General features: G+C 41.6%; 1 protein-coding gene across 2 annotated transcripts in view; it reads left to right on the top strand.

Moving 5' to 3' along the window:
• engase (endo-beta-N-acetylglucosaminidase) overlaps positions 1–14810 on the top strand; it is a 64166-nt gene extending 49356 nt beyond the window's left edge. For both annotated transcript variants that reach the window (XM_073026067.1, XM_073026068.1), the window contains exons 13-14: positions 2758–2872; positions 14121–14810. In XM_073026067.1, the coding sequence (XP_072882168.1) occupies positions 2758–2872; positions 14121–14516 (511 nt within the window). In that variant the 3' untranslated portion in view covers positions 14517–14810. The remainder of the gene's footprint in view (positions 1–2757; positions 2873–14120) is intronic.
• The last annotated feature ends 10446 nt before the right edge of the window (positions 14811–25256 follow it).

Genomic DNA, 25256 nt, shown 5'->3' with positions numbered 1-25256 from the left:
AGGCAGATTAGGGGAACCCCACATCATATTCTGCCTGGGTAGTCTCGCCAGATGGCATGAACATGGATTTCTCTAACTTCTGGTAACTGCTTCCCTCAGTCCCAATTTTATTTCCCTTAATCCACTGGCTCTATCACTCCATCTCTTTCCCTTGTCCACCCTTGTGATCTGCCCATTACCCATACATTCCTCCCACTGCTTTCACTCTCCACCTCATTCCCTTTATTCTATGGTTTACTGTCTTCTCGAATTTGATTCCATCATCTTCATCCCTTTGTCATTTCCACCTATCATCTCCCTGCTTCTTACATCATTCTCACTCCACCACCCACATAGATTCACCTATCATCTGCCAGCTATTGCCCCACTCTCTCCCTCACCCTTTTGTACTGACCTCACCTCTTGTCCTTCCAGTCTAGATGAAGGGTCTTGAAAAACATCAACTTTCCATTTCCCTCCACTGATGCTATTTAATCTGACTTCCTTCAGTACTTTGTGTGTTGTCTCAGCTAAATGATCATTAGTTTGAAAGATGGAGAATCTTAATGGCATTTTAATTTTATAGAGCTGAGAATGCTTATACAGTGGTTTCTGCCTGAGTCTGAAAGTCATGGGCTCAAGACCCACTGCTGGAGTTGAGCATGACAACAGATCAAAAACTACTTAACTTCAAGCTGACAGTTCCGGGGAGAGCTGCCGGCAGCTTCCTTTGCCGAGATCAGTTCATTTCTGATTTCTGCACCTGAAATGCTGTAGATCTGAAGTCAGCATTACTGATCTCCTCCACCACTAAGGAATCCAGTGGTAGACACAGATGTATTAAACAGTGGGCCCTTTATCTTCAGATGAGTCATGGTCAGTAAAAGCTAATGCAGGTGAACAGTATTTGTTTTCATTTGTTTTACTTTCTTTATAATTGTAGTAGAAGAGATCTTTAATTACAATTTGGATGATTTTTACACTTTTGTTTTTAATCACTTAAATCTCTTGACACTGGGTGGCTCTGCCTTGTCAATTGTTAACGCTGAGCTGAAGGAAGTAATTGCAGCCGCTGTGTCGGCAGCAGACTGGTTTGAACATAATCTAGTACATCACCAGGGCAGTATGAAGGAATGCCACATTGACCAAGGTGAAATATTGACTGACTGTCCCATCTGTCTCTAGGTGGATGATATGTACTTGGTGGTATTATTTAAACCTGATCATGGAAATATTTATTCCTTGACTAACACAAAGTGAATCCCTCCCCAGATTAATTGAGAGCTTTAATGGGACTTTGCTGTTTGCATTGTATGCTTACTTCTGGTAATAATATTTTAGAGATTCACTGACAGAAGTTTGTTTTAGGATGTGTTGAGGATGTAGAAGGTGCTCTATGTGTGTACACCCATTATTATGTTAGGAAATGTGCAGCTACCTTTGAATTATTTCACTAAAACAACCATTAACCTGGATTTAAGCCTGTGAGACCTAGATATCACAAGATCATGACTTGTACAAAAAGAGAATTTATCAAATGTCACTGTTAATTAATAATCTAATCTGGGTTATCCCACGTGACATATTGAAATATTTTCTTAAATTGCTTTTGAACTTCCATATGTGTGCAGAACTACACTATAGTCTGATTCCCCAAGGATGGGTTTGCCTGAAGGATTTTCATCAAAGGTCATGTTATGGAGCTGGTTAAACCCTCTAACTTTGTAGCTAATTAAAGGCTCCGGTTATTTAATACAAGGATTTGCATAATGCATTGTCTCTTAACTTCTCTTAACCCTGTACTTTGAAATAAAAAGTTGGAGCAATGCAGTGTAAAATCACAATTGAAGTCAATGAAGGTTAATCATAGCTTATGGCATTGTTTCAGTAAGTGTTTGTATGAAATCCTGATTGGTGCCATATATCAAAGTCCAGCAGATGTCCTGGGTGTCCTTTACACTTTGATGGCCCGTTTTCACATGTGACTTCAGAACCACACATCATTCTTTTCCTCAACAGATATTTCATAACTCCAATACAAGTCAACTGGACTTGATCCTCATCTTGAGGATAAAATTGATCAGCATCACACATCACTGTTGACTATTTGGGCATTTTGTCCGTGCTGACCCTGAAATAAAATTAACATTTTCCATGAATGATGACTTGGGTAGAAGCCAGAGTGCTTCAGCAGAGCCAGATCTGATACCTGCTGCACAAATAAAAGTAAAACTCACAGGATGCTGGAGGAACGCATCAGGTCAGGCAGCATCTTAGGAAAGGAATGAAGAGTCGACGTTTTGGGACCCGCTGAAGGTTCTCAACCTGAAACATTAACTCGTATTCCTTTCCATAGGTGCTAACTGATCTGCTGAACTCCTCCAGTGTGTGTTACTCTGGATTTCCAGCATCTGCAGAATCCTTTGTGTTTCATGTGGACAAATAAAAGGTTTCTTTAAATTTGTTATTGCCATTTAGCCACCAATCTTTAGTTTTTCTCCTTACCTCTAGTATGCCATTATGCCTCCAGTGTGACTATTAATGACTTCAATTTTAAGGGCTGTGGTAATGTTCAGGTACAGCACCCCAGTGATTATGCTTTATTTGTGAACCCAAGCTGGAGGCCATTACAAATGCAGATGATCATCATCTCTGCCAGTGTACACACACAATTGAGGATGTTGCCTTAGTCAGGACTAGTTAATAGCAATATTTTAATCATTGTGCATGAGAAAACATTCTTTGGTGTAATTAGTAACTGGTTGTTCCATCACTCAGCTGCTTTCTCTTGGAGCTGACAGAATGCATTCTTCAGGATTTCTCTGTCAGCATTGCCCGTGAAGTGAAGGATGACAAGGACGTGCAATTTAAATGCAGAATTGGAGAAATCAAGGTAACTTAAGGACTTTTTTTTTTGCCAGGGTATAAAAGAAAGAAAACAATTGAAAGCTCATGTTCCAATTATAGAACTTCCATTGCGGTTTTGTTTGCCGCTGAGATGCTTGTACTCGAGCCATTGACTTCACAGATCTTGTTTATGCAGCGTCTATGGGTATTTAATCTTTGTAGCTGTTGTCACTTAAAAGGCACTGAATAAATATAGGAACAGTTCTATTTATTCTCTTTTACCCTCTGCAAAATCAAAGGATTTCAAATTATGGCCATGCCATTGGTCTGACTTAAGCCCTCATTTGTTTCTCTTTACACAATAAAATAAGGTATGTACACCAGGGTGTAATTTCATACTGTCTGACTTGTGTAGTGCTTGAGGGAAGGAAGGCATTTTTGCAAATGCTGAGAAAGATTGAAAGTGTTAAACATTCTATTGATCAGATGTGACACTTGGGGAAGGTATAAGGAATGGATCATTTGATTACATCATCATATGACAACCAGGCAATTTAACTCAATTTAAAAGGATACTGTGGGAATCGGTGCCCAGCAAATCATTTATTTCCAACTTGTTCTACTCTGTCTGTACAACTCCTATATACAAAATAAGTTTACTGCATTGGTCTAGGATTCTTCTTCTGAAAGTTCAAAGGCTAAAATGAGAACAAAATAATTTATGCAACAGGTCTGATGTAGATGGAAACCTGGCAACACAAAACAGAGAGAAACTCAAAAATTAAATAGAGTTTTACTTTCTTAAGCTTAGTGGACCACTGTACATTTTCTATACGTCGTTAATGGAAGGCAATTGATTCATTTTATTTCTTCACTAAAAGGTTCATTTTAACACCTATACAGTTTTATAGAAAAAGTGAGAAACTAAGAACAGTGTAGGTGAAGATTAGGACTTAAAACTTACATTTAATGAAAGCATAAAACTTACATTTAATGAAACAAAAACTGGCTCAGCATTTTGAAAAGGATTATGACACCAAGTAGCAACTTGAGTTTAAAAAAAAAATCTTTTCTAACTGTCCTTGCAGTGCATAAGATTATTAGGATGGCACAATGTTTTACAGTATCAGTGACCCAGGTTCATTTCCCACTGCTGTCTGTAAAGAGTTTGTATGTTCTCCCAGTGACTGCATGGGTTTCCCTCAGGTGCTCTGGTTTTCTCCCACAGTGCAAAGACGTACCGTTTGGTAGGTTAATTGGTTGTTGTAAATTGTCTCATGATTAGGCTAGGGTTAATTTCGGGATTGCTGGTTAACATGGCTCAAAAGGCCGGAAGGACTTAGTCCGCATCGAATCTCCATAAATGAATAAATAGAAGTTCAAGGTTGTTGGGTTGTATTAATACTAGCCATCTTGACTCTGACTTTCAGACTTGGTAAAAGGTTTCTACTTGAAACATTGGCTGTGCATATCTTTCCAGTAGATGCTGCCCGATCCTCTTGAGTTCCTTCAACACCTCTTGTGTTGATCCTGCTCATTTTTGACAATGGATACAGATTGGCTTACATCCTGGACCTTTACGGACAAAATGCTGGAACTCTCGTCAGGTTGCTGTACCTGCGGGAGGAGGAAAAGTGTTTACAGCTGAAGTTGTAGACCTTTCATTAGTTGTATTTTTTTCTCATTTACTCAAGGAACGTCATGAGCTGATTCATTAACTTTTTCTCCCTGCACAATTGTTGCCTGGTGCTGAAGGAGCACTTCTCGCATTTTCTGTTTTTGTTTCTGATTTCTGGCATCTGACGTTTTAACTCTGTCTTTCTAAGAGCAACTGATTATGATGCTAGTACCTCCCCTTAGAGCCCTCTAGTGCCTCTCTTTGGTGTGGTTTTGTTGTAAGTATTATTTAGTTGCAAGTATTAGCCAGTGTTCTGTACTCCATTGATTGTAGCAAACATGGCCGTAATGATTTGTGGTTCATTACAAGATGTATTCAATTTGAGGAAGTGATTGCAAATAGCTGAAAGTTGCATACACACATACACACACACCTTTCTAAAGCTGACTTTCATTGCTCATCCTGCTTTCTTTGAAAAAGCCACACTGACTGTAGTGGTGGAAAAAATAATCCCACGATGCCATTATAACCATGTAGTGAACTGAGCCCAGATGAACTGCTTCACATCTGAAGGACAGTGTCATGAGATCACCTGTTGCATTAAAGTTTCTATTGCAGATAAAGCGGGAAGTGTAACCTAGGTGAGGCTTTGCACCCAAGTTAATTAGGCCCTCTGTATTCTCTTCCTTGACCTTCTTACAGAGTGGTTGAAGTTCCAATCATCTTGGCTGAGAAGGATCGATAGAGTTGACATGGATAGGCTTTTTCCATTGAGAGTAGGGGAGATTCAAATAAGAGGACATGAGTTGAGAGTTAGGGGGCAAAAGTTTAGGGGTAACACGAGGGGGGAACTTCTTTACTCAGAGAGTGGTAGCTGTGTGGAACGAGCTTCCAGTAGAAGTGGTAGAGGCAGGTTTGATATTGTCATTTTAAAGTAAAATTGGATAGGTATATGGACAGGAAAGGAATGGAGGGTTATGGGCTGAGTGCAGGTTGGTGGGACTAGGTGAGAATAAGTGTTCGTCACAGACTGTAAGGGCCGAGATGGCCTGTTTCTGTGCTGTAATGGTTATATAGCTGATAGGTACATCACAGTCCAATAATATACATTGTTAATTGACCTAAAATGCCAAATGAAAGCCAAAGTCATCACTGTACAGGCTCTACCTAGGATTAGCTCACAGTCCAGTTGAACAGAAGCCTAAGATCTTGGTGGGGCTTGAAGGAGCACAATAGAAGTAGTGTTTTTTGGACTGGAAGCTAGCCTGATGCAACATCACCCAAAGCCAGGGAACATTATCCAGATGACTGAATGCTAATGAGGTTCCACCTCGGGATGGATGCTGACTGCTCACTCTAATTTCCAACCGAGTGAATTTCTAAAGTAAGAGCTTTATTTGTCACGTGTATCAAAACGTAACAGTGAAACACATCATTTGCGACAACACCCAGCACAGTCTGAGGATGTACCGGGGCAACTTACTTCTATCACCGTGCTGCGGCTGCCAACATAGCATGCGTACAATTTACTAACCCTAATCCATTCATATTTGGAATGTGGGAGGAAACCGGAGCATCTGGAGGAGGCTCTTGTGGTCATGAGAAGGATGTACCAACTCCTTACAGACAGTGTTGTGAAATAAACTCCGATCACTGGACTTTAAAATGCCACGCTGACCCCTAACCACTCTGCTATCACGCAGCCTTATCCTTTTCTAACGCTGGAGAGCTATGGAAAGGACATGGCTCCTTTACTGGATTAGAAAAATCAGCTTGCAGTCTCTCTTTTAATCAAATCTGAGGTGGCTTTTGAGTTTGAGTTTTGATAATACTCAAAGAGTCTTTGGCATAGAAGTCAAAGAGACGGCTTATAGCAGAGCAAAAAATTAGTGGGAAGTTGGAGGATTGGAAGACCTACAGAAGACAACTAAAATGGTCATTAAGAAAGTAAAGATGGAGTACAAAAGTAAGCTAGCCAATAATATTAAAGAGGATACCAAAAGTTTCTTTGGATACATAAAGTGTAAAAGAGAGGCGAGAGTGGATATCAGATTCCTGGAAAATGATGACGTAGAGGTAATAATGGGGGACAATGAAATGGCAGACAGACTGATTAAGTATTTTGCATCAGTCTTCACTGTGGAAGATACTAGCAGTATGGTGGAAGTTCCAGCTGTCAGGGGTCATGAAGTATGTGAAGTTACCATAACTAGAGAGAAGCTTCTTGAGAAACTGAAAGGTCAGAAGGTAGATGGACCTGGACCAGATGGTGTACACCCAAGTTCTGAAAGAGCTGGCTGAAGAGATCGTGGAGGCATTAGTAATGATCTTTCAAGAATCACTAGATGCTGGAATGGTTCTGGAAGACTGGAAAATTGCAAATGTCACTCCACTCTTCAAGAAGCAATACAGGAAGAAGAAAGGAAACTATAGGGCAGTTAGTCTGACATCAATGGCTGAGAAGATGCTGGAGTCGATTATTAAGGATGAGGTCTCAGAGTACTTGGAGGCACAAGATAAAGTAGGCATAGTTACTCAAGGGAAAATCTTTCCTGACAGATCTGTTGGAATTCTTTGAAGAAATAACAGGCAGGGTAGAAAGGAGAATTGGTTGATGTTGTGTACTTAGATTTTCAGATGGTCTTTGACAAGGTGCCACGCATGAGGCTGCTTAATAAGCTACGAATCCACGATATTACAGGAAAGATTCTAGCATGGATAGAGCAGTGGTTGATTGGCAGGAGGCAAAAAGTGGGAATAAAGGAGACTTTTCTGACTGGCTGCCGGTGACGTGGTATTCCACAGGGGTTTGTGTTGGAACCATTTCTTTTTACATTTTCTGTTAATGATTTGGATGATGGAGTTGATGGCTTTGTTGCTAAGTTTGCAGATGATATGAAGATAGCTGGAGGGTCAGGTAGTTTTGAGGAAGTGGAGAGGCTACAGAAGGACTTAGATTAGGAGAATGGGCAAAGAAATGGCAGATGGAATACGATGTTGCGAAGTGTATGGTCATGCACTTGCGTAGAAAAAAATGAAAGGGTAGAGTATTTTCTAAATGGAAAGAAAATACAAAAACTGAGGTTCAAAGGACTTGGAAGTCCTTGTGCAGGATTCCCTAAAGGTTAATTTGCAGGCTTGAGTCTGTGGTGAGGAAGGCAAATGCAATGTTAGCATTCATTTCATGAGGACTAGAATATAAAAGCAAGGATGTAATGTTGAGACTCTATAAAGCACTGGCAAGTCTCAGCAGGTTTGGACCCCCTTATCTTAGAAAGGATGTGCTGAAACTGGAGAGGGTTCAAGAGGTTCACAAAAATGATCCTAGGATTGAATGGCTTGTCACATGAAGAATGTCTGATGGATCTGGACCTGTATACCCTAGAATTCCGAAGAATGAGGGGTGACCTCATTGAAACCTATTGAATGGTGATAGAGTGGATTTTGAGAGGATATTTCCTATGGAGGGAGAGTCTAAGACCAGAGAACATAGCCTCAGAATGGTGGGGCATCCTTTCAGAATAGAGATGAGGAGGAATTTCTTTAGCCAGAGAGTGGTGAGTCTGTGGAATTCTTTGCTACAGAGAGCGATGGAGGCCAAGGCTTTGTGTTTTTAAGGCAGAAATTGATGGATTCTTGATTGGTCACGGTATGAGGGGATACGGGGAGAAGGCAGGAAGTGGGGGCTGAGAGGAAAATTGGATCAGCCATGATAAAATGGTGGACTGGATGGGCCAAATGGCCTAATTCTGCTCCCATATCTGATGTCTTATAGTCTGGATACTTGAAGACCAATTGAATTATCTTTTCACCCAATATCATCAGCAGTTAGGTGAAGCTGGCATCAGAGAAAACATTATGTAAAGATGGGCATTGATGAAGCAGGAGGTAGTGCTTGCTACTTTTAGAAGCAATGATGTAGGAGATCCTCATATTTATGCAAAAGATTAATATTGCATCACATGGTTGATACGTAAAAATGTAATCTTTTTCAAAAGTACAAAATTTGGAGAAAGAAGCCCTAATTCCAACTTATAGAGAATGTCCACTATCATGAGAAATAAAATCACAATGATTTACTGATTTACATATACTGAACTTTATCTGTAGACCAGTCTATTTTACCTTGCATGATACAGTTGACTGCCATGTTACAGCTATTTGATTAACTGAAATTCACCCCTGCTGAAATAATAAAAATTTCGGAAGTGAAATAGAATTCACTTGCTGCACGGAATGAGTAGGTGAATAGACAGTTTTTTTTTTGCAACTTACTTTTCTAGATGCATGAACAACTGATATGACATTGTTACGGAAAGTCATGATTGGGTTTCTTAGAGCGCATCCCACTGAAATGTGGGGGTTGCCTGTGCAACTCACACAGAGCGCTTGAGGAATTCAGCAGATCAGGCAGTATCCATAGAGGGAAATGAACAGCCGAGACCCTTCATCTGAACTGGAAAGTGTGTGTGTGGTGGGGTGGGGTGGGGAGAAGTGTGAGGACACAGGCTGGCAGGTGATAGGTGAATCCTGGTGAGAGGGATTGTAGGTGAGTGGGGGAGAGGTGGGATGAAAAGTGGAAGAGATAAAGGGCTGAAGAAGAAATGGCTGCCTATATTGTTCCACCAGATGTAGTATCCTTTGACTTGCTCTGGTCAGAGAAGAAAAATGTATGCATCTTTAGAATGCAGCACACTACTACAGAAAGTGTGGTACTTTTTTTTCTCTCTGATATGTGGCAAAGCAGCTTATTGCGTACAAACAAATAGCTCTATGATTTGGTGCAGATAATCTGTTTTAGATATATTGTTGTGAAATAAGATGCACAACACCTCTCCTAAGTGCATCAAATGATGTACTCAGTGATTTTTGCACATCATAAGAACATAAGAAATAGGAGCAGGAGTTGGCCATCTGGCTTGTTGAGCCTGATGTGCCATACAATAAGATCATGGCTGATTTAGCTGTGGAATCGGCTCCACCTACCTCCCTTTTCCTCATAATCATTAATTCTCCTGCTGTGCAAAAATTTATCTAACAGTGTCTTAAATATATTTAATGAGGTAGACTTTACATGAGAGAGCAGGCTGTGCCTTTCTTTAAAGTCTAATCTGTAAGGTTACACTCTCTCTATACTCTAATTGAACTTGGTGTACAAAAAAGTTCTTTGAAATTATAAATTAACCAAATCTAACTGTCATAATTAAGCAGCACGTCCACTGCCTTTTAGCCAGCTTCAGACAATTGCATATTTTATTAAAATAGACTCCATAATCCTTTGTGTGTTTTGGATCTTAATGAGCTTCTGGAGAAGGACAATTTTATTGCTCTACCTGCTGTTCCACAAGTTGTATCCAATAATCTCTTTTGTCAGAAGAGACAATTCCTCTATTTATTCTAAGTCCCTCATGAATCTGACACCTGTTATTGCATCTCCTGTCGCCCTTCTCTCTTTTCTGCAGATCACAGGTTCTTTAATCTTGGCTCATGACTTTCCCTTTCTTGGTATTATCCTAGTACACACAATTCTCTCTTCAAGACTACGACAGACGTGTCAAATTGTGGAACTTAGATAAGACGGGACACCACATCAGGACGTCTTAACCAGTAATTTGTTAAGGTTTGGATTGTAAATAGAGAAGAGAAGGGAGTAAAGAACTTTGAGGCTGATTCAAAGTTCAAAGCAAGTTTATTATGAAAGTACATATATGTCATGATATACTTCCCTGAGATTCATTTTATTGCAGGCATTCACAGTAGAACAATGAATTGCAATAGAATCAATGAAAAACTACACGCAAAGAATGACAAGCAACCGATGTGCAAAAAGAAGACAAACTGTGCAAATACAAAAAGAAACAGATGATAATATAAATAAATATTACTGAGAATACTGTTTGGATCTGTTCAAGATTGAACTGGTGAACCTTGCAAACATGTTACAGGCAGCTTACAAAGCTTCTAAAGTATTTCTGAATTGCTCTCACTGCAAACTGCAGTCTGTAATTTCCCTTCAAGCAACATGCTTTTAAACTGTCTTAATGAATTCTTGATTCCACGGTCTTCTGAAGGACTTGGCAGATTCAACTCTCAAGCACGCAGGTACAGCATCTTTAACCGGACGAGGTACACTGCCACGGCCAAAAGAGGGGGAGGAGGGAAGGACTCAACGCTAGGCCGAAATGCCAAGGAATTAAACTCCCTCTACCTGGCATCTTGTTGCCAAATGTAGAGGATTGCTTTGAGTAAGCCCAAAAGGCCATAAGACATAGGAGTAGAATTAGGCCATTTGGCTCATCAAGTCTGCTCTGCCATTTAATAATCATGGTTGATCCTCTTTTTCTTAAAGGTAGACTGGGCTGGTTCAGGAACTTATCAGAGGATCTGAATGAATACACCATAGTTGTCAGAGACTCAAAAAAAGTCAAGATGAGTGTGTCCTCACAAAATCATTCAAAGTCTTCCCTAACCAGATGCCCTGGATGAACCTTGAGATCTGCAAACTGCTGAGAGTCAGATCAGTGCAACTGAGGTCTGGTGACCAAGTTAAATACAGGAGGTCTAGGTATGATCACTGGAAAGCCATCTTGCATGCTCAACAGCTGTGTCAGGGCTTTAATGTTACCACCTCCTACAAAGTGAAACCAACTGACATAGGTGACAAGGATTTGATCCCAGATGAGCTCAATGACTTTTATGAATCTGAATCTGGTTTAATGCCACTGGCACATAGCGCAAAAAAAGTAGTGAGGTAGTGCTCCTGTTCAATGTCCATTCAGAAATCGGATGGCAGAGGGAAATAAGCTGTTCCTGAGTTATTGAGTGTGTGGCTTCAGGCTCCTGTACCTCCTCCCCTGATGAGAGCAATGAGAAGAGAGTATGTCCTGGTTGACGAGGATCTTTAATGATGGATGCCGCCTTTTTGAGTCATCACTCCTTGAACGTATCCTGGATGCATGGAGGCTAGTGCCCATGATGGAGCTGACTGAGTTTCACAATTTTCTGTAGCTTCTTTTGATCCTGTACCATAGCCCCCTCCCCACTATCCCAGACGGTGATGCACCCAGTTAGCATGCTCTCCACAGTACATCTGTATAAAATAATTTGTGAATGCCTTTGGTGACATACTGATTTTCCTCAAACTCCTAATGAAATATAGCTGCTGGCATGCCACCTTGGCAACTGCATTGATATGTTGGGTGCAGGATAGATCCTCAGAAATGTTGACACCCAGGAACTTGAAATTGTTCACTCTTCCGACTTCTGACCCTCCATAAGGACTGGTGTGTGTTCCCTCATCTTGCCTTTCCTGAAGTCCATGATCATTTCTTTGGTGCTACTGACATTGAGTGCAAGGTTGTTGCTGCAGTGCCACTCAACCAGCTGATATATCTGGCTCCTGTACGCCTTCTCGTCACCATCTGGAATTCTGCCAGCAATAGTTGTGTTGTTAGCAAATTTATAGATGGCATTTGAGCTCTGCCTAGCCACAATCATGAGTGTAGAGAGAGTAGAGCAGTGTACTAAGCGCACATCCCTGAGGTGCACCAGTGTTGATTGTCAGCAAGGCGGAGATGTTGTTTCCAATCCTCACAGACTGTGGTCTTCCAGTGAGGAAGTCAAGCATCCAGTTGCAGAGGGAGGTACAAAGGCCCGGATTTTGAATCTTTTCGATAACGACTGTAGGAATGATTCTGTTAAATGTGGAGCTGTAGTCAATAAACAGCATCTTGACTTAAGTATTAGTGTTGCCCAGGTTATCCAAGGCCACGTGAAGAGCCAGTGACATTGCATCTGCTGTATGTAGACCTATTGTCGTATTAGGCAAATTTCAGTGGGTCTAGATCCTTGCTGAGACAGGAATTAATTCTAGCTTTGACCATTAAAACACGTAGGCGCCTTGACAAACTCCCACAGCCCTCGATACCCCATGATTTCAGTCTCTGAGGCTGACATGAGAGCATCCTTCAGGAGGGAAAACTCACAGAAGGTATCCAGCCCAGGTGGGGTACCTGGCCAAGTATTAAAGGTCTGTGCTGATCAAATGGCTGGAGTGTTCACTGACATACTTAAACTCTCACTTCAACAGTCTGGTATACCCACCTGCTTCAAGAAGGCTTCAATTATACAGCTGCCTAAGAAGAAGCTGGTAATCTGCCTCATATACTATCATCTAGTAGTACTTATATCCACTGTGATGAAGTGCTTTGAGAGGTTGGTGATGAAACATAACAACTCCTGCCTGAGAAATGACTTGGATCCTCTTTAATTTGCCTACTGTCACAACAGGTCAACAGCTGATGCAATTTCATTGGCTGTTCACTTGATCCTAGATCATCTGGACAGTGAAGATGCATACATTGGGATACTCTTCATTGACTACAACTTGGCATTCAGTGCTGCTGTCCCTTCGAAGCTAATCAATAAGCTTCAAGTCCTAGGCCTCAATACCCCCTTGGGGAACTGAATCCTTGATTTCCCACTTGTAGACCCTAGTCAGTTTAGATTGGCAGCAACATCTCCTCCACAATCACCATCAGCACAGGTGCACCACAAAGATGTGCACTTTGCCCCCTGCCCAACTCGCTTTATTCTTTTGATTGTGAGGTTAAGCACAGCTCCAGTATCATATTTAAATTTGCTGACAACACCACTGTCAGTGACTGAATCAGAGGTGGTGATGTATAAGAGGGAGTTTGAAAATCTGAGCAGCAACATCTCACTCAATGCCAACAAGACCAAGGAGATGATTACTAACTTCAGGAGGAGGAAACTGGAGCTTCATGAGCCTGTCCTCATAGGGGAATCGGAGGTGGAGAGTGTCAGCAACTTTAAACTTCTCAGTGTTATCATTTCAGAGGATCTATCCTGGGTCCAGCATGTAAGTGCCATTACAAAGAAAGCAGAACAGAGCCTCTACTTACTTTTGAAGTCTGTGAAGATTTGGCAGGACATATAAAACTTTGACCAACTTCTATAGATGCGTAGTGGGAAGTATATTGACTGGTTGATCAAGGCCTGGAATGGCAACACCATGTCCTTGAATGGAAAATCCTACAAAAAGTGGTGGATCTAGACGAGTCCATCTTGGGTAAAGCCCTCTCCACATTGAGCACATCTACAAGGAATACTGTCACAGGAAAGCAGCATCCATCATCAAAGACCCCCACCATCCAGGCCATGCTCTCTTCTTGCTGCTGCCATAAGAAAGAAGGTACAGAAGCTTCCAGATCTGCACCACCAGGTTCAGGAACAATGATTACCCCTCAACCATCAGACTCCTGAACCAGAAGGGATAACTTTACTCAGCTTCACTTGTCCCATCACTGAACTGTTCCCCCAACCTATGGACTCACTTTCAAGGACACCTCATCCCATGTTCTTGATAATTCTTGCTTATTTATTTATTTATTGTTATTACTTTTATTATTCTCTGTCTTCGTATTTGCTCAGTTTGTGTTGTTTTGCACATTGGTTGTTGTCCATCTTGTTGGTGTGGTTGTTCATTGATTCTCTTCTATTTCTTGTATTTACTGTGATGGCCATCAAGAAAATGAATTTCAGGGTTGTATGTGGTGACATATGTACTTAGATAATAAATTTACTTTATATCTTCTGTGCAGAATACATATCGAGTAATTCAAGGTGTGTGATTAAATTATGTGCTTTTTTTAAGATTCTGGATGCTGCCGAATTAAGTGTGGAACACGTTCCAGTTGAGAAGCTCAGCATTGTCGACATTTTATGGAGAAAGGTACCTGAAACTGAAGACCAACTGTCTCTGAGTGTCACACTGCAGTGGACTTACCCTCCAAACACAGCAAGTTACTTCAAGATATATTGTCAAGGAATAAGCCAATATCAAGACCAAAAGGTTGCTAAGTCTAAAATGATTTATGTTGGCCGGACATGTGCAAACTCTTACCGTGTGGTGGGCCTGCAAGTTCATAATGCTCCAATGGGTAAGGCCTGTCAGGTAGAGTTTCTAATCCAGCCAGTGAGTCGGGCAGGCTTTTTGGTGAATCAATCAGCTTGGGGAAAGTTAACACTGAACTACAACCATCCACACTGAAAAAATGGTGTGTAGCATCTGTCTTTTGGTGGTTGAAACACCATAAGCTCAGACTTGTGTTGCTTTGTATTTGCATCTGGGGCTTTTCAGCAGCCTGTCAGCCTTTATTGACGATTGTGACTAATGAAACAACTGTGTCACTTCCATGCAATTGTTACACACAAACAGAAAGTTTGAAGTTTATCATGTGCATTGAGACAGATGTTTCTTGCTCCTGGCTCTTCTGTGTTTCTGAATACCCTTTCTATTAAAATTAAGAATTCTTTCCTGAGAAAGAATGCCTTGAACAAAGTATCTTCAGAATTTCTTGAATGTTACTGTTAACTTATTAAGTATGAGATTTAGTCTTTTTGTTACATCTCTGTGGGCAACATTTTCAAGCATCAGTTCCTGAAGCAGAGTGTACCTCAGTTTGTTATGGTGTTGATTATAAACTCAATGCTGCACTTCCTTGGGTCTTTCAAATTGCAATCATATAATTGTGCTCCTTACATTGTAGAGAAACACCTCAAGTCACATTTCCAGCAGAAATATTATTTGAGATCACAAGTGAGAGGTTTTTGGGTCTATAAATTCTACAAGTTTCAAAGCTCACTGACTGAGATTTCTGAGTTGCTGGATTCTTTCAGTAAAGGCAGTTCCACCAAGCAGTGACTGAAAAGATTTTCTTGGCAGCAGCTTCCTCTTTGTGGCCACTCCCATTTTATCCATTGAAAACAATCAGTTAGCAAGGATTGATGCCATGGAAACACATAGAAACACATTTCCTTTAACATGCAGTAGCTTTCCCAAGGACAAAAATTGTGGTATTACTGAAATTCAGTTCCTCAATAGTCAGATCTTTTTGAATGTAGAATTCGAAAAGTTGCAGCTCAGCAGTCAGTGACTTTCATTTGTGTTTCTGAAATTTTAGACCCTTGGCTGAAGTCTCTGCAATGTGGAAGCCAGTCCACACTCAATTCTCCATTATCTTTTGGGAGTGAAAAATGGCTTGTGGATGCATTCCTCTGACTTGCCAGCCTTCCATGCCATTTCATAGGGCTTATCCTGTGGGATCAGATGTTGGCTGACTACATATGACTCGTCTATCCAAAATTCTCTAAATTTACTGGATGGATAAGTGACCTATGTCAGGGTTCTCTCCCAGACAACACAGAGCCACTAGATACTCTCAATTGTCTCTGTTGGATTGGGCAGGCTTCACTATTCACAAGCTTGACATTAGGCTCTCAATATACTCTTTCCTGAGTTCTGTAATGAAAAAAAAATTGTGAATTTGCTCAAAACATCCTTTTTGAAACTCTAGTCAAGTCTACTGGCTTTGAATCCCTGATCCATGATCAAAGCAGAAGAGTATTTGAGATGGTACTGAGAGCAGAGTCTATGCATCAGAGCCACACAGAATCTTTCGAAGGGGTGCACCACCTCAGAACCTATCCACCTGCCTGCCCGGAGACATGTAATCAATAACCTTGAAAAACTTCTATAGCTGTCTGGTGGAAAGTGTATTGACTATTGGCATTATGGCCTGGTATGGGAACACCAGGGCTGGTGGTGTAGTGGAATCAGCACTGGACTTCAAGGCAGATAGTCCTGAGTTCAAACCCAGCCTGTATCTTGCCGTGAAAACCCTATGGACCCTATGGTCCATGAGATCATGAAGAGTTGGACTTGACCTAAGGACTGAACAACAACAAATGGGAACACCAATACCTTTGAGTGGAAAATCCTATGAAAGGCAATATATTCGTCCCAGTATGTCTCGGGTAAAGCCCTCTAAACAAAGCTACATGAAACATTGCCATACAAAAGCAGCATCCATCATCAAAGATCCTCACCGCCCTGGCCATGCTCTTTTCTCACTTGCTGCCATCAGGTAGAAGGTACAGGTGCCTCAGGACTCACACCATCAAGTTCAAGAACAGTTACTACCCCTCAACCATCAGGCTTTTCAACAAAAGTGGATCGCTGCACTCATTCTGCTTCTGGTGTTCCCACAACCAATGATCTCACTTTAAGGACTGTTTAACTTGTTGTTTCATGCTCTCATTATTTATTTCTATCTGTTTATATTTGTATTTGTGCAATTTGTCATCTTCTATGCTCTGCTCTTTCACTAATCCTGTTTTTGGTTACTGTTCAATAGATTTGCTGGCTATGCCCACAGGAAAATTAATCTCTCAGTGTTGTATGTAGTGACATGCATGTACTCTGATAATGAACTTACTTTGAACTTTGGAAGGATAACGTCCTTGTTCCTGACCAAACGGCTGCATTAGGAAGACTGTTTCCTGTTATTTCCTGACAGCTGGGCTCACACAGATTACCTGCTGGCTCCCAGGGTAAAATGATGGAATTGTGGTCGTAGGGGGACAAATGGTAAAATTCAAAAGACAGCTCTGTGCAACACAATCAACAAATCCAGCTGAGGAGTGAGCGGCAGGAGAGCCTCATCCACAAAGTGTGTGAGGAAAGAAGTATTCAACCTTACTCCCTAAGAGAACAGTAGATCCATGGAAGAAGTTAACAGTCTGTTTGAAAAGCTCAAACAAATAAATAGAGGGTTACCTCAAGCGGAGCGGCCTGTGGAAAGTGGCCAGTGAGTGAGTGGGCCAGTGAAGGAGTGGAGATTTGAGGCTTTGACTCGAGAGATTCTGGCAGTTGGACTGTGCAATCAAGTCAATCAAGATGTGAATAGCTCAGCAGAAAGCCGTTGATTAGACAATCAAGATTTGAATAGCTCAGACTCAGCAGAAAGCAGCTGATTGGGCAATCAAGGTCAGGTGACCAAGCAGTTTGAAAAGCTCAAACAAATAAATAGAGGGGTTACCTCAAGTGGAGCGGCCTGTGGAAAGCGGCCAGTGAGTGAGTGGGCCAGTGGAGGAGTGGAGATTTGAGGCTTTGACTCGAGAGATTCTGGCAGTTGGACTGTGCAATCAAGATTTGAATAGCTCAGCAGAAAGCCGTTGATTAGACAATCAAGATTCGAATAGCTCAGTTAGCAATCTTGTCGTGCGAGGCCCCTTGGGTAAGAGTGACCATAATATGGTGGAATTCTTCATTAAGATGGAGAGTGACATAGTTAATTCAGAAACAAAGGTTCTGAGCTTAAAGAAGGGTAACTTTGAAGGTATGAGACGCGAATTAGCTAAGATAGACTGGCAAATGATACTTAAAGGGTTGACGGTGGACATGCAATGGCAAGCATTTAAAGATTGCATGGATGAACTACAACAATTGTTCATCCCAATTTGGCAAAAGAATAAACCAAGGAAGGTAGTGCACCCGTGGCTGACAAGGGAAATTAGGGATAGTATCAAGTCCAAAGAAGAAACATATAAATTAGCAAAAAAAAGCGGCACACCTGAGGACTGGGAGAAATTCAGAGTCCAGCAGAGGAGGACAAAGGGCTTAATTAGGAAAGGGAAAAAAGATTATGAGAGAAAGCTGGCAGGGAACATAAAAATTGACTGTAAATTTTATAGATACGTGAAAAGAAAAAGATTGGTCAAGACAAATGTAGGTCCTTTACAGTCAGAAACAGGTGAATTGATCATAGGGAACAAAGACATGGCAGACCAACTGAATAACTACTTTGGTTCTGTCTTCACTGAGGAGGACATAAATAATCTTCCGGAAATAGTAAGGGACCGAGGGTCTAGTGAGATGGAGGAACTGAGAGAAATACATGTTAGTAGGGAAGTGGTGTTAAGTAAATTGAAGGGATTAAAGGCAGATAAATCCCCAGGGCCAGATGGTCTGCATCCCAGAGTGCTTAAGGAAGTAGCCCAAGAAATAGTGGATGCATTAGTGATAATTTTTCAAAACTCCTTAGATTCTGGATTAGTTCCTGAGGATTGGAGGGTGGCTAATGTAACCCCACTTTTTGAAAAAGGAGGGAGAGAGAAACCAGGAATTGTAGACCGGTTAGCCTGACATTGGTGGAGGGGAAAATGCTAGAGTCGGTTATCAAAGATGTGATAACAGCACATTTGGAAAGAGGTGAAATCATCGGACAAAGTCAGCATGGATTTGTGAAAGGAAAATCATGTCTGACGAATCGTATAGAATTTTTTGAAAATGTAACTAGTAGAGTGGATAGGGGAGAGCCAGTGGATGTGGTATATTTAGATTTTCAAAAGGCTTTTGACAAGGTCCCACACAGGAGATTAGTGTGCAAACTTAAAGCACACGGTGTTGGGGGTATGGTATTGATGTGGATAGAGAATTGGTTGTCAGACAGGAAGCAAAGAGTGGGAGTAAACTGGACCTTTTCAGAATGGCAAGCAGTGACTAGTGGGGTACCGCAAGGCTCAGTGCTGGGACCCTAGTTGTTTACAATATATATTAATGATTTAGATGAGGGAATTAAATGCAGCATCTCCAAGTTTGCAGATGACACGAAGCTGGGTGGCAGTGTTAGCTGTGAGGTGGATGCTAAGAGGATGCAGGGTGACTTGGATAGGTTAGGTGAGTGAGCAAATTCATGGCAGATGCAATTTAATGTGGATAAATGTGAGGTTATCCACTTTGGTTGCAAGAACAGGAAAACATTATTATCTGAATGGGGACCGATTAGGGAAAAGGGAGATGCAACGAGACCTGGGTGTCATTGTACACCAGTCATTGAAGGTGGGCATGCAGGTACAGCAGGCGGTGAAAAAGGCAAATGGTATGTTGGCATTCATAGCAAGAGGATTTGAGTACAGGAGCAGGGAGGTTCTACTGCAGTTGTACAAGGCCTTGGTGAGATCGCACCTCGAGTATTGTGTGCAGTTTTGGTCCCCTAATCTGAGGAAAGACATTCTTGCCATAGAGGGAGTACAAAGAAGGTTCACCAGATTGATTCCTGGGATGGCAGGACTTTCATATGAAGAAAGACTAGATCGACTAGGCTTATACTCACTGGAATTTAGAAGATTGAGGGGGGATCTTATTGAAATGTATAAAATTCTAAAGGGATTGGACAGGCTAGATGCAGGAAGATTGTTTCCGATGTTGGGGAAGTCCAGAACGAGGGGTCACAGTTTAAGGATAAAGGGGAAGTTGTTTAGGACCGAGATGAGGAAAAGCTTCTTCACACATAGAGTGGTGAATCTGTGGAACTCTCTGCCACAGAAAACAGTTGAGGCCGGTTCATTGGCTATATTTAAGAGGAAGTTAGATATGGCCCTTGTGGCTAAAGGGATCAGGGGGTATGGAGAGAAAGCAGGTACAGGGTTTCGAGTTGGATGATCAGCCATGATCATACTGAATGGCGGTGCAGGCTCGAAGGGCCGAATGGCCTACTTCTGCACCTATTTTTTATGTTTCTATGTAGAGTGAGGGCTGGTTCAATTTGTCTGTTGCTATGCTTCCTGTTTAGGGTTTGCATTGAACCAGAAGGAAGTACCAAATAATGTGTGAGGTACAGTTCCCAGAAAGGACTGAAGAAAAACTTTCCGATTTGCAAGAAGTCATTAGTATATGTTATTGTTCCTTTTCGCACCTTGAGCTTTTTTTTGCCATTGAGTGCTTAACACTCAACCAGCACAGATGGAAAGGGGCCGACTGGATTTGAACCAGGGACCATTCGCCTTGAAGTGTGGTGCTGATGCCACTACACCACCAGCCAGCTATTAGTTTATGAGCAGTAGCGTTAGAGAAGCTACTTTTATCCTGGTCAACATGTTTCTATGCCTGTGTGAAGTAGCAGGTTACTTGGGGAAGAAACGAAGCCAATTTCGCAGAGGTCACATTCCGATAACTTTTTGGCCATTTTCTTGATGGTTTGTCTCAGCACTTCTCCAGCTCCAGGATAAAGTGGAACACGGAGAAAGACATCTTCATGGGGTCTGAAATAGAAATGGTGGTCAGAGACTGGACAGAAATCCCAGCCAGACTTAAATGCCACTGAATTTGTAGATTAACTGAAGCTAATACCGTTTAGCAACTTGCCAGATGATGCACACTTAACCCTTTCTTACTGATGTCCACTTCAGTTAGGGCAGCTGCTAATTGCTAATTGAATTCTCTGGGATGTTGCCTGGTTATTTTTGTCACTGAGTAATTATCCCGATGCTATATATTTATTTTCTCTGTTCTTTTTCTCCTTTTCAGTTAAATGCACTGACTCTTCCCAGCTGAAGTTTCAAGATCTATATTTTCATGTTTCAAGTTTCATGTGCTATATTTAGGAGTTAATTTTTGCTTCATTAGAGCGAATATTGCAGACAGCAATACATCAGGGTTGCATGTTCATCCATCTTCCATACATGCAGAGCAGGAGGTCAAAACTTAGACGCAAGTCCCAACAGATCTGCTTCTCCCTCTTTCATTTTCCGTCCCTGGAATCAGTCTTACTGTTGACTCAACATATTCCAAAGACGTGTGCTTCGGACCTCTTGAGTTTTGCTCCAACTGAAGATGATGGTAAAAACTTTTTTTCCTTTCAAACTTTCAAGCTATCAAGTTGCACTCCCATAGGCTGGCATTTGTTAGCCTGGCGTAAGCAGCTGGCAGGGATAGCACATCTTGTTCAGCTGGTCTGTGCAATAGATTAATTTTTTTTTGGTGATAGTTAAAGGTTGCGGCACGTTAATACACCCAATTCTGGCTAAAATGGGGGCAAGTTGAATTAGGTTTAAACCTCTTTAGACTGTGCAAACAAGGAGGTCATGCATATAGGAAGGGAAAGTGAAGGGGGAAGTGTGATTGTCAGATGAAAACATTGTTCCTGCTATTTATAAATGTGATTACTATCTCCAACTTCCAGAAAAAACACCACATAATTCCACTGGATTCAATGCTCCTTCCTCCTGACTTGACCAGAACAATTACAGACAACACCAGTGTTATAAGCCAGCAGTCTGTAGTCCATAGTCTGGTTAATAACGAGCAGCTAATTTTACCTTGGCGTCACTACATTGTGTAATCTTAAAATTTCTGCATCTTAAAGTAGTATTTCTGCGGGCAATTTTATTCTGTAAAATGTCTGTTTTATAAAGCAGCAGGTGTGGCAATCTATTAAAAAGATCACTTTAAAAATACAATATTTATTCCTCTGTTCCGCACTTCCTATTCCGAGCCTGGCAGATGCAGTGCTATTCCATCCATCTGTGAAACAGCTCCCTCTCCTGGATTGCTCCCTAATTGCAGCATTGATTTACCCTTGTTTGGCAGAACTACTCGTCTGCAGTTGTGGTGAGGTCAGGAACGCAAGGGCACTCGACAGAGGAAAGCTGTTTTAATTTTGGAGGGTTTTGAATTTCATTCTGCAACGAGCTTGTATTAACTGTATTTTGACACATTCAGTTGTCTAAAATCAGTCTCCATACAAAATTCAAATGTTGAGGTAAAAGCTTTTTTCTTTTCTCTTCAAATACCAGCAAATACCAGAATCCTGACAAATGATTAAACAACAATCAGATTACTCATAAAATAATGCGCTGTACATTCATTTTGCCCACCAAATACACAGTTTGTTGAATGAAATGCGTTTTTATTTGAAATAAATGATGACTGGTAATTGGATTAGATTGGGCATCTTTGCAGAATTGAATTGACTTTATTTCCTAACATCCTTCACATACACGAGGAGTAAAAATCTTAATGTTACGTCTCTGTCTAAATGTGTAATTGTAGTAATTTATAATAAATAGAACAGTCAATGTAATATAGAGTACACTCATATCAGCGTGAGTTAATCAGTCTGATGCCCTGGTGGAAGAAGCTGTCCCGGAGCCTGTTGGTCCTGGCTTTTATGCTGCAGTACTGTTTCCTGGATGGTAGCAGTTGGAATAGATTGTGGGTTGGGGTGACTTGGGTCCTTAATAATCCTACGGGCCTTTTTTTACACACCTGTCCTTTAAATGTCCTGAATCATGGGAAGTTCACAACTACAGATGCACTGGACTGTCCGTACCACTCTCTGCAGAGTCCTGTGATTGAGGGAAGTACAGTTCCCATACCAGGCAGTGATGCAGCCAGTTGGGATGCTTTCAATTGTGCCCCTGTAGAAAGTTCTTGGGATTCGGGGACTCATACCAAACTTCCTCAACCGTCTGAGGTGAAAGAGGCACTGTTGTGCCTTTTTCACCACACAGCTGGTGTGTACAGACCACGTGAGGTCCTTGGTGATGTGGATGCCAAGGAATTTAAAGCTGTTTACCCTTTCAACCCCAGATCTATTGATATCATCTCCGTTCTTCCTGTAATCCACAAACGGCTCCTTTGTTTTGCGACATTGAGGGAGAGGTTGTTTTCTTGACACCACCGTGTCAGAGAGATGACTTCTTCCCTGCAGGCCACCTCGTTATTGTTTGAGATTAGGCCAATCAATGTAGTGTCGTTGGCAAATTTAATTATATTAGAGTTATGGGTGGCGACACAGTCATGGGTATACAGGAAGTAAAGGAGGGGACGTAGTACACAGCCCTGAGGGGCTCCTGTATTGAGAGTCAGAGGGGTGGAGGTAAGGGAGCCCACTCTTACCACCTGTCAGCAATCTGACATGAAGTCCAGGATCCAGCTACTTAGGCATGATCAAGGCCGAGCTCTCTGAGCTTTTTGTCAAGCCTGGATGGAACTGAGGTGTTGAATGCTGAACTGTAGTCCAAGAACAGCATTCTCACATTAGCATCCTCCTTCTCCAGATGTGCAAGGACGGTATGTAGAGCAGTGGCTGTTGCTTCGTCTGTCGTTTGCGTCGGTAGGCGAATTGCGGCAATAATGAAGGCATATAACTGCTGATTGCCTGAGATTTACAGCTTAACATATACAAACATGAAGTTATGTAACTTCTGTTGCAGAAACAAGTACATCTACATGTGGTATGATGCCGAAGAGACTGGTGTTTTCATCTGTTCAACTCAAAGAATTAAACAGTGACTTCAGACAGAAACAGGCTCTTTGGCTTCAGTGCTTCACTGGATTTTGTGATATTACATATTGCCTCCTTTCTCTGTTCATTTAACCTGCATTTCCATCTGTTAACTGCCTTATGTTAACCTGACTTACGCTACCCATGCCCTCCAAACTCCCTGGGGTCATCTGTAGCAGGGGTTCCCAACCTTTTTTATGCTATGGACCAATGCCATTAAGCAAGGCGTTCATAGTTCCCTAATTGAGAATCTCTGATCTATGGTAACTATAGAATGTAGAACAGGAACCGGTTTGTCCACTGGCCATGTATGTCCCGACCATGATGTCAGCCAGGGGTTCAGAACTTTTCTTACACCATGGACCAGTATCATTAGGCAAGGGGTTGGGAACCCCCGGTAAACTAATCAATTTTGCCAGCACATCGTCTATATCCCTCAATTCCAACCTGTTCAGGTCTTTCAAATATTGTTTTCATATCTGTTTCAACCACTTTCACTGACTGCATATTCCTGGCATTTACCAGCTAGCACATTCTACCTCTTCTCGCCTAAGTCCCTGCCACAAAGGGAGTCCCAGTCAATGTAACATAGGACAGGATTGAACAAGCCTATGATGTCCAATTTGACCAGGATGCCAAATTCAACTAATCCCTTCTGCATGCTTGTGGTTTATGTCCCCGTAATAGTCATGTGTGCACATGGCTGTCCAAAATCCTCTTAAATGCTATTCTCTTATTGTTTCCAGCATTTTCCCTGTAGCCCATTCCAGACGCCCACCATGCTCTGTGTAAAATAAAATAAACCTACCCCACACATCTCCTATGAATTTACCCCTTTTTCACCTTAAATGCATGCTCTTTAGTATTAGATGTTTCAAATTAAATTTCAAGTTAAAACTTATTCAACTCTTGGGGGGAGGGGGGTAAACAAGCCAGCTATCCTATCTATGCCTCTCAGAATCTTATAAATTTTTATCAAATCTTCTCTCAGCATCCCAAGTTTTTCCAACTTCTCCTTATAGCACATTCCCTCTAATTAGGTAACTTCCTCTTCTGCACTTACTTCAAAGTCTCCATATCCTTTCTGTAAAAGGGCAACCAGGATAATAGTTTGATGAATCAAATGTTGAATTCGCAATGAATCTTGTGGTCTGTGGAAGTAGGGGATGATTGGGGCACTTAAAATCTCCTTGTTTTTACATCTTTCCATGATCTGCTTGCTAGTCTTTTCCTCGAGCTCCAGATGGCTGTTGGAAAGGCTGTAAGTCTGTAGAATAATTTCAAAGTGTTGCATCTTTCCAGTTCCTGAGTTCTACCATCTGGCCTTGCTGGGTGAGCTGTCCAGGGTGTCCTCATTTTGTGCAGATGTAACATTTTCCCGAATCAGTGGTGCAACCCCCACTCCTCTTTGATATTTCTCTCATTCATATTTGAGATGTCTATACCCAGGAATATTCAGGTGAGAGTTCAGTGCTTCCTTCAACCAAGTTTCTGTATTGGTTCCATGTATGAATCCCAGCCCCAAACTCACCTGCTTTCCCCCTGATTCTCCTTGCACTGCAATAAGTACATTTCAGACCATCACTAGTCTTCATTGTCCCGCCCTTGCCTGTAGTTCCTGAGACACCACTCAATTTGACTTCTCAATCACTTCACCTCCTGATCTCCTAGGCTAATTCCCATCTCCCTGTCACACCAGTATTAACCCTCCCCAGCCGCACTAGCAAGCTTCCCTGCAAGTTTATCAGTGCCCCTCCAGTTTGGGTGCAAATTGTTCTTCTTGTATACCCTTGGGAAGAGATTCCAATATCCAGGTATATGAAGCCCTCCATCTTGCACTATTTCAACTGTGGCAAAAACAAATTGCTGGAGCAGCTTCA

The sequence above is a fragment of the Hemitrygon akajei genome, chromosome 22 (assembly GCF_048418815.1).
Source record: "Hemitrygon akajei chromosome 22, sHemAka1.3, whole genome shotgun sequence".
In the NCBI taxonomy this organism is placed as follows: Eukaryota; Metazoa; Chordata; class Chondrichthyes; order Myliobatiformes; family Dasyatidae; genus Hemitrygon; species Hemitrygon akajei.
This window is presented reverse-complemented; position numbering and strand designations above follow the sequence as displayed.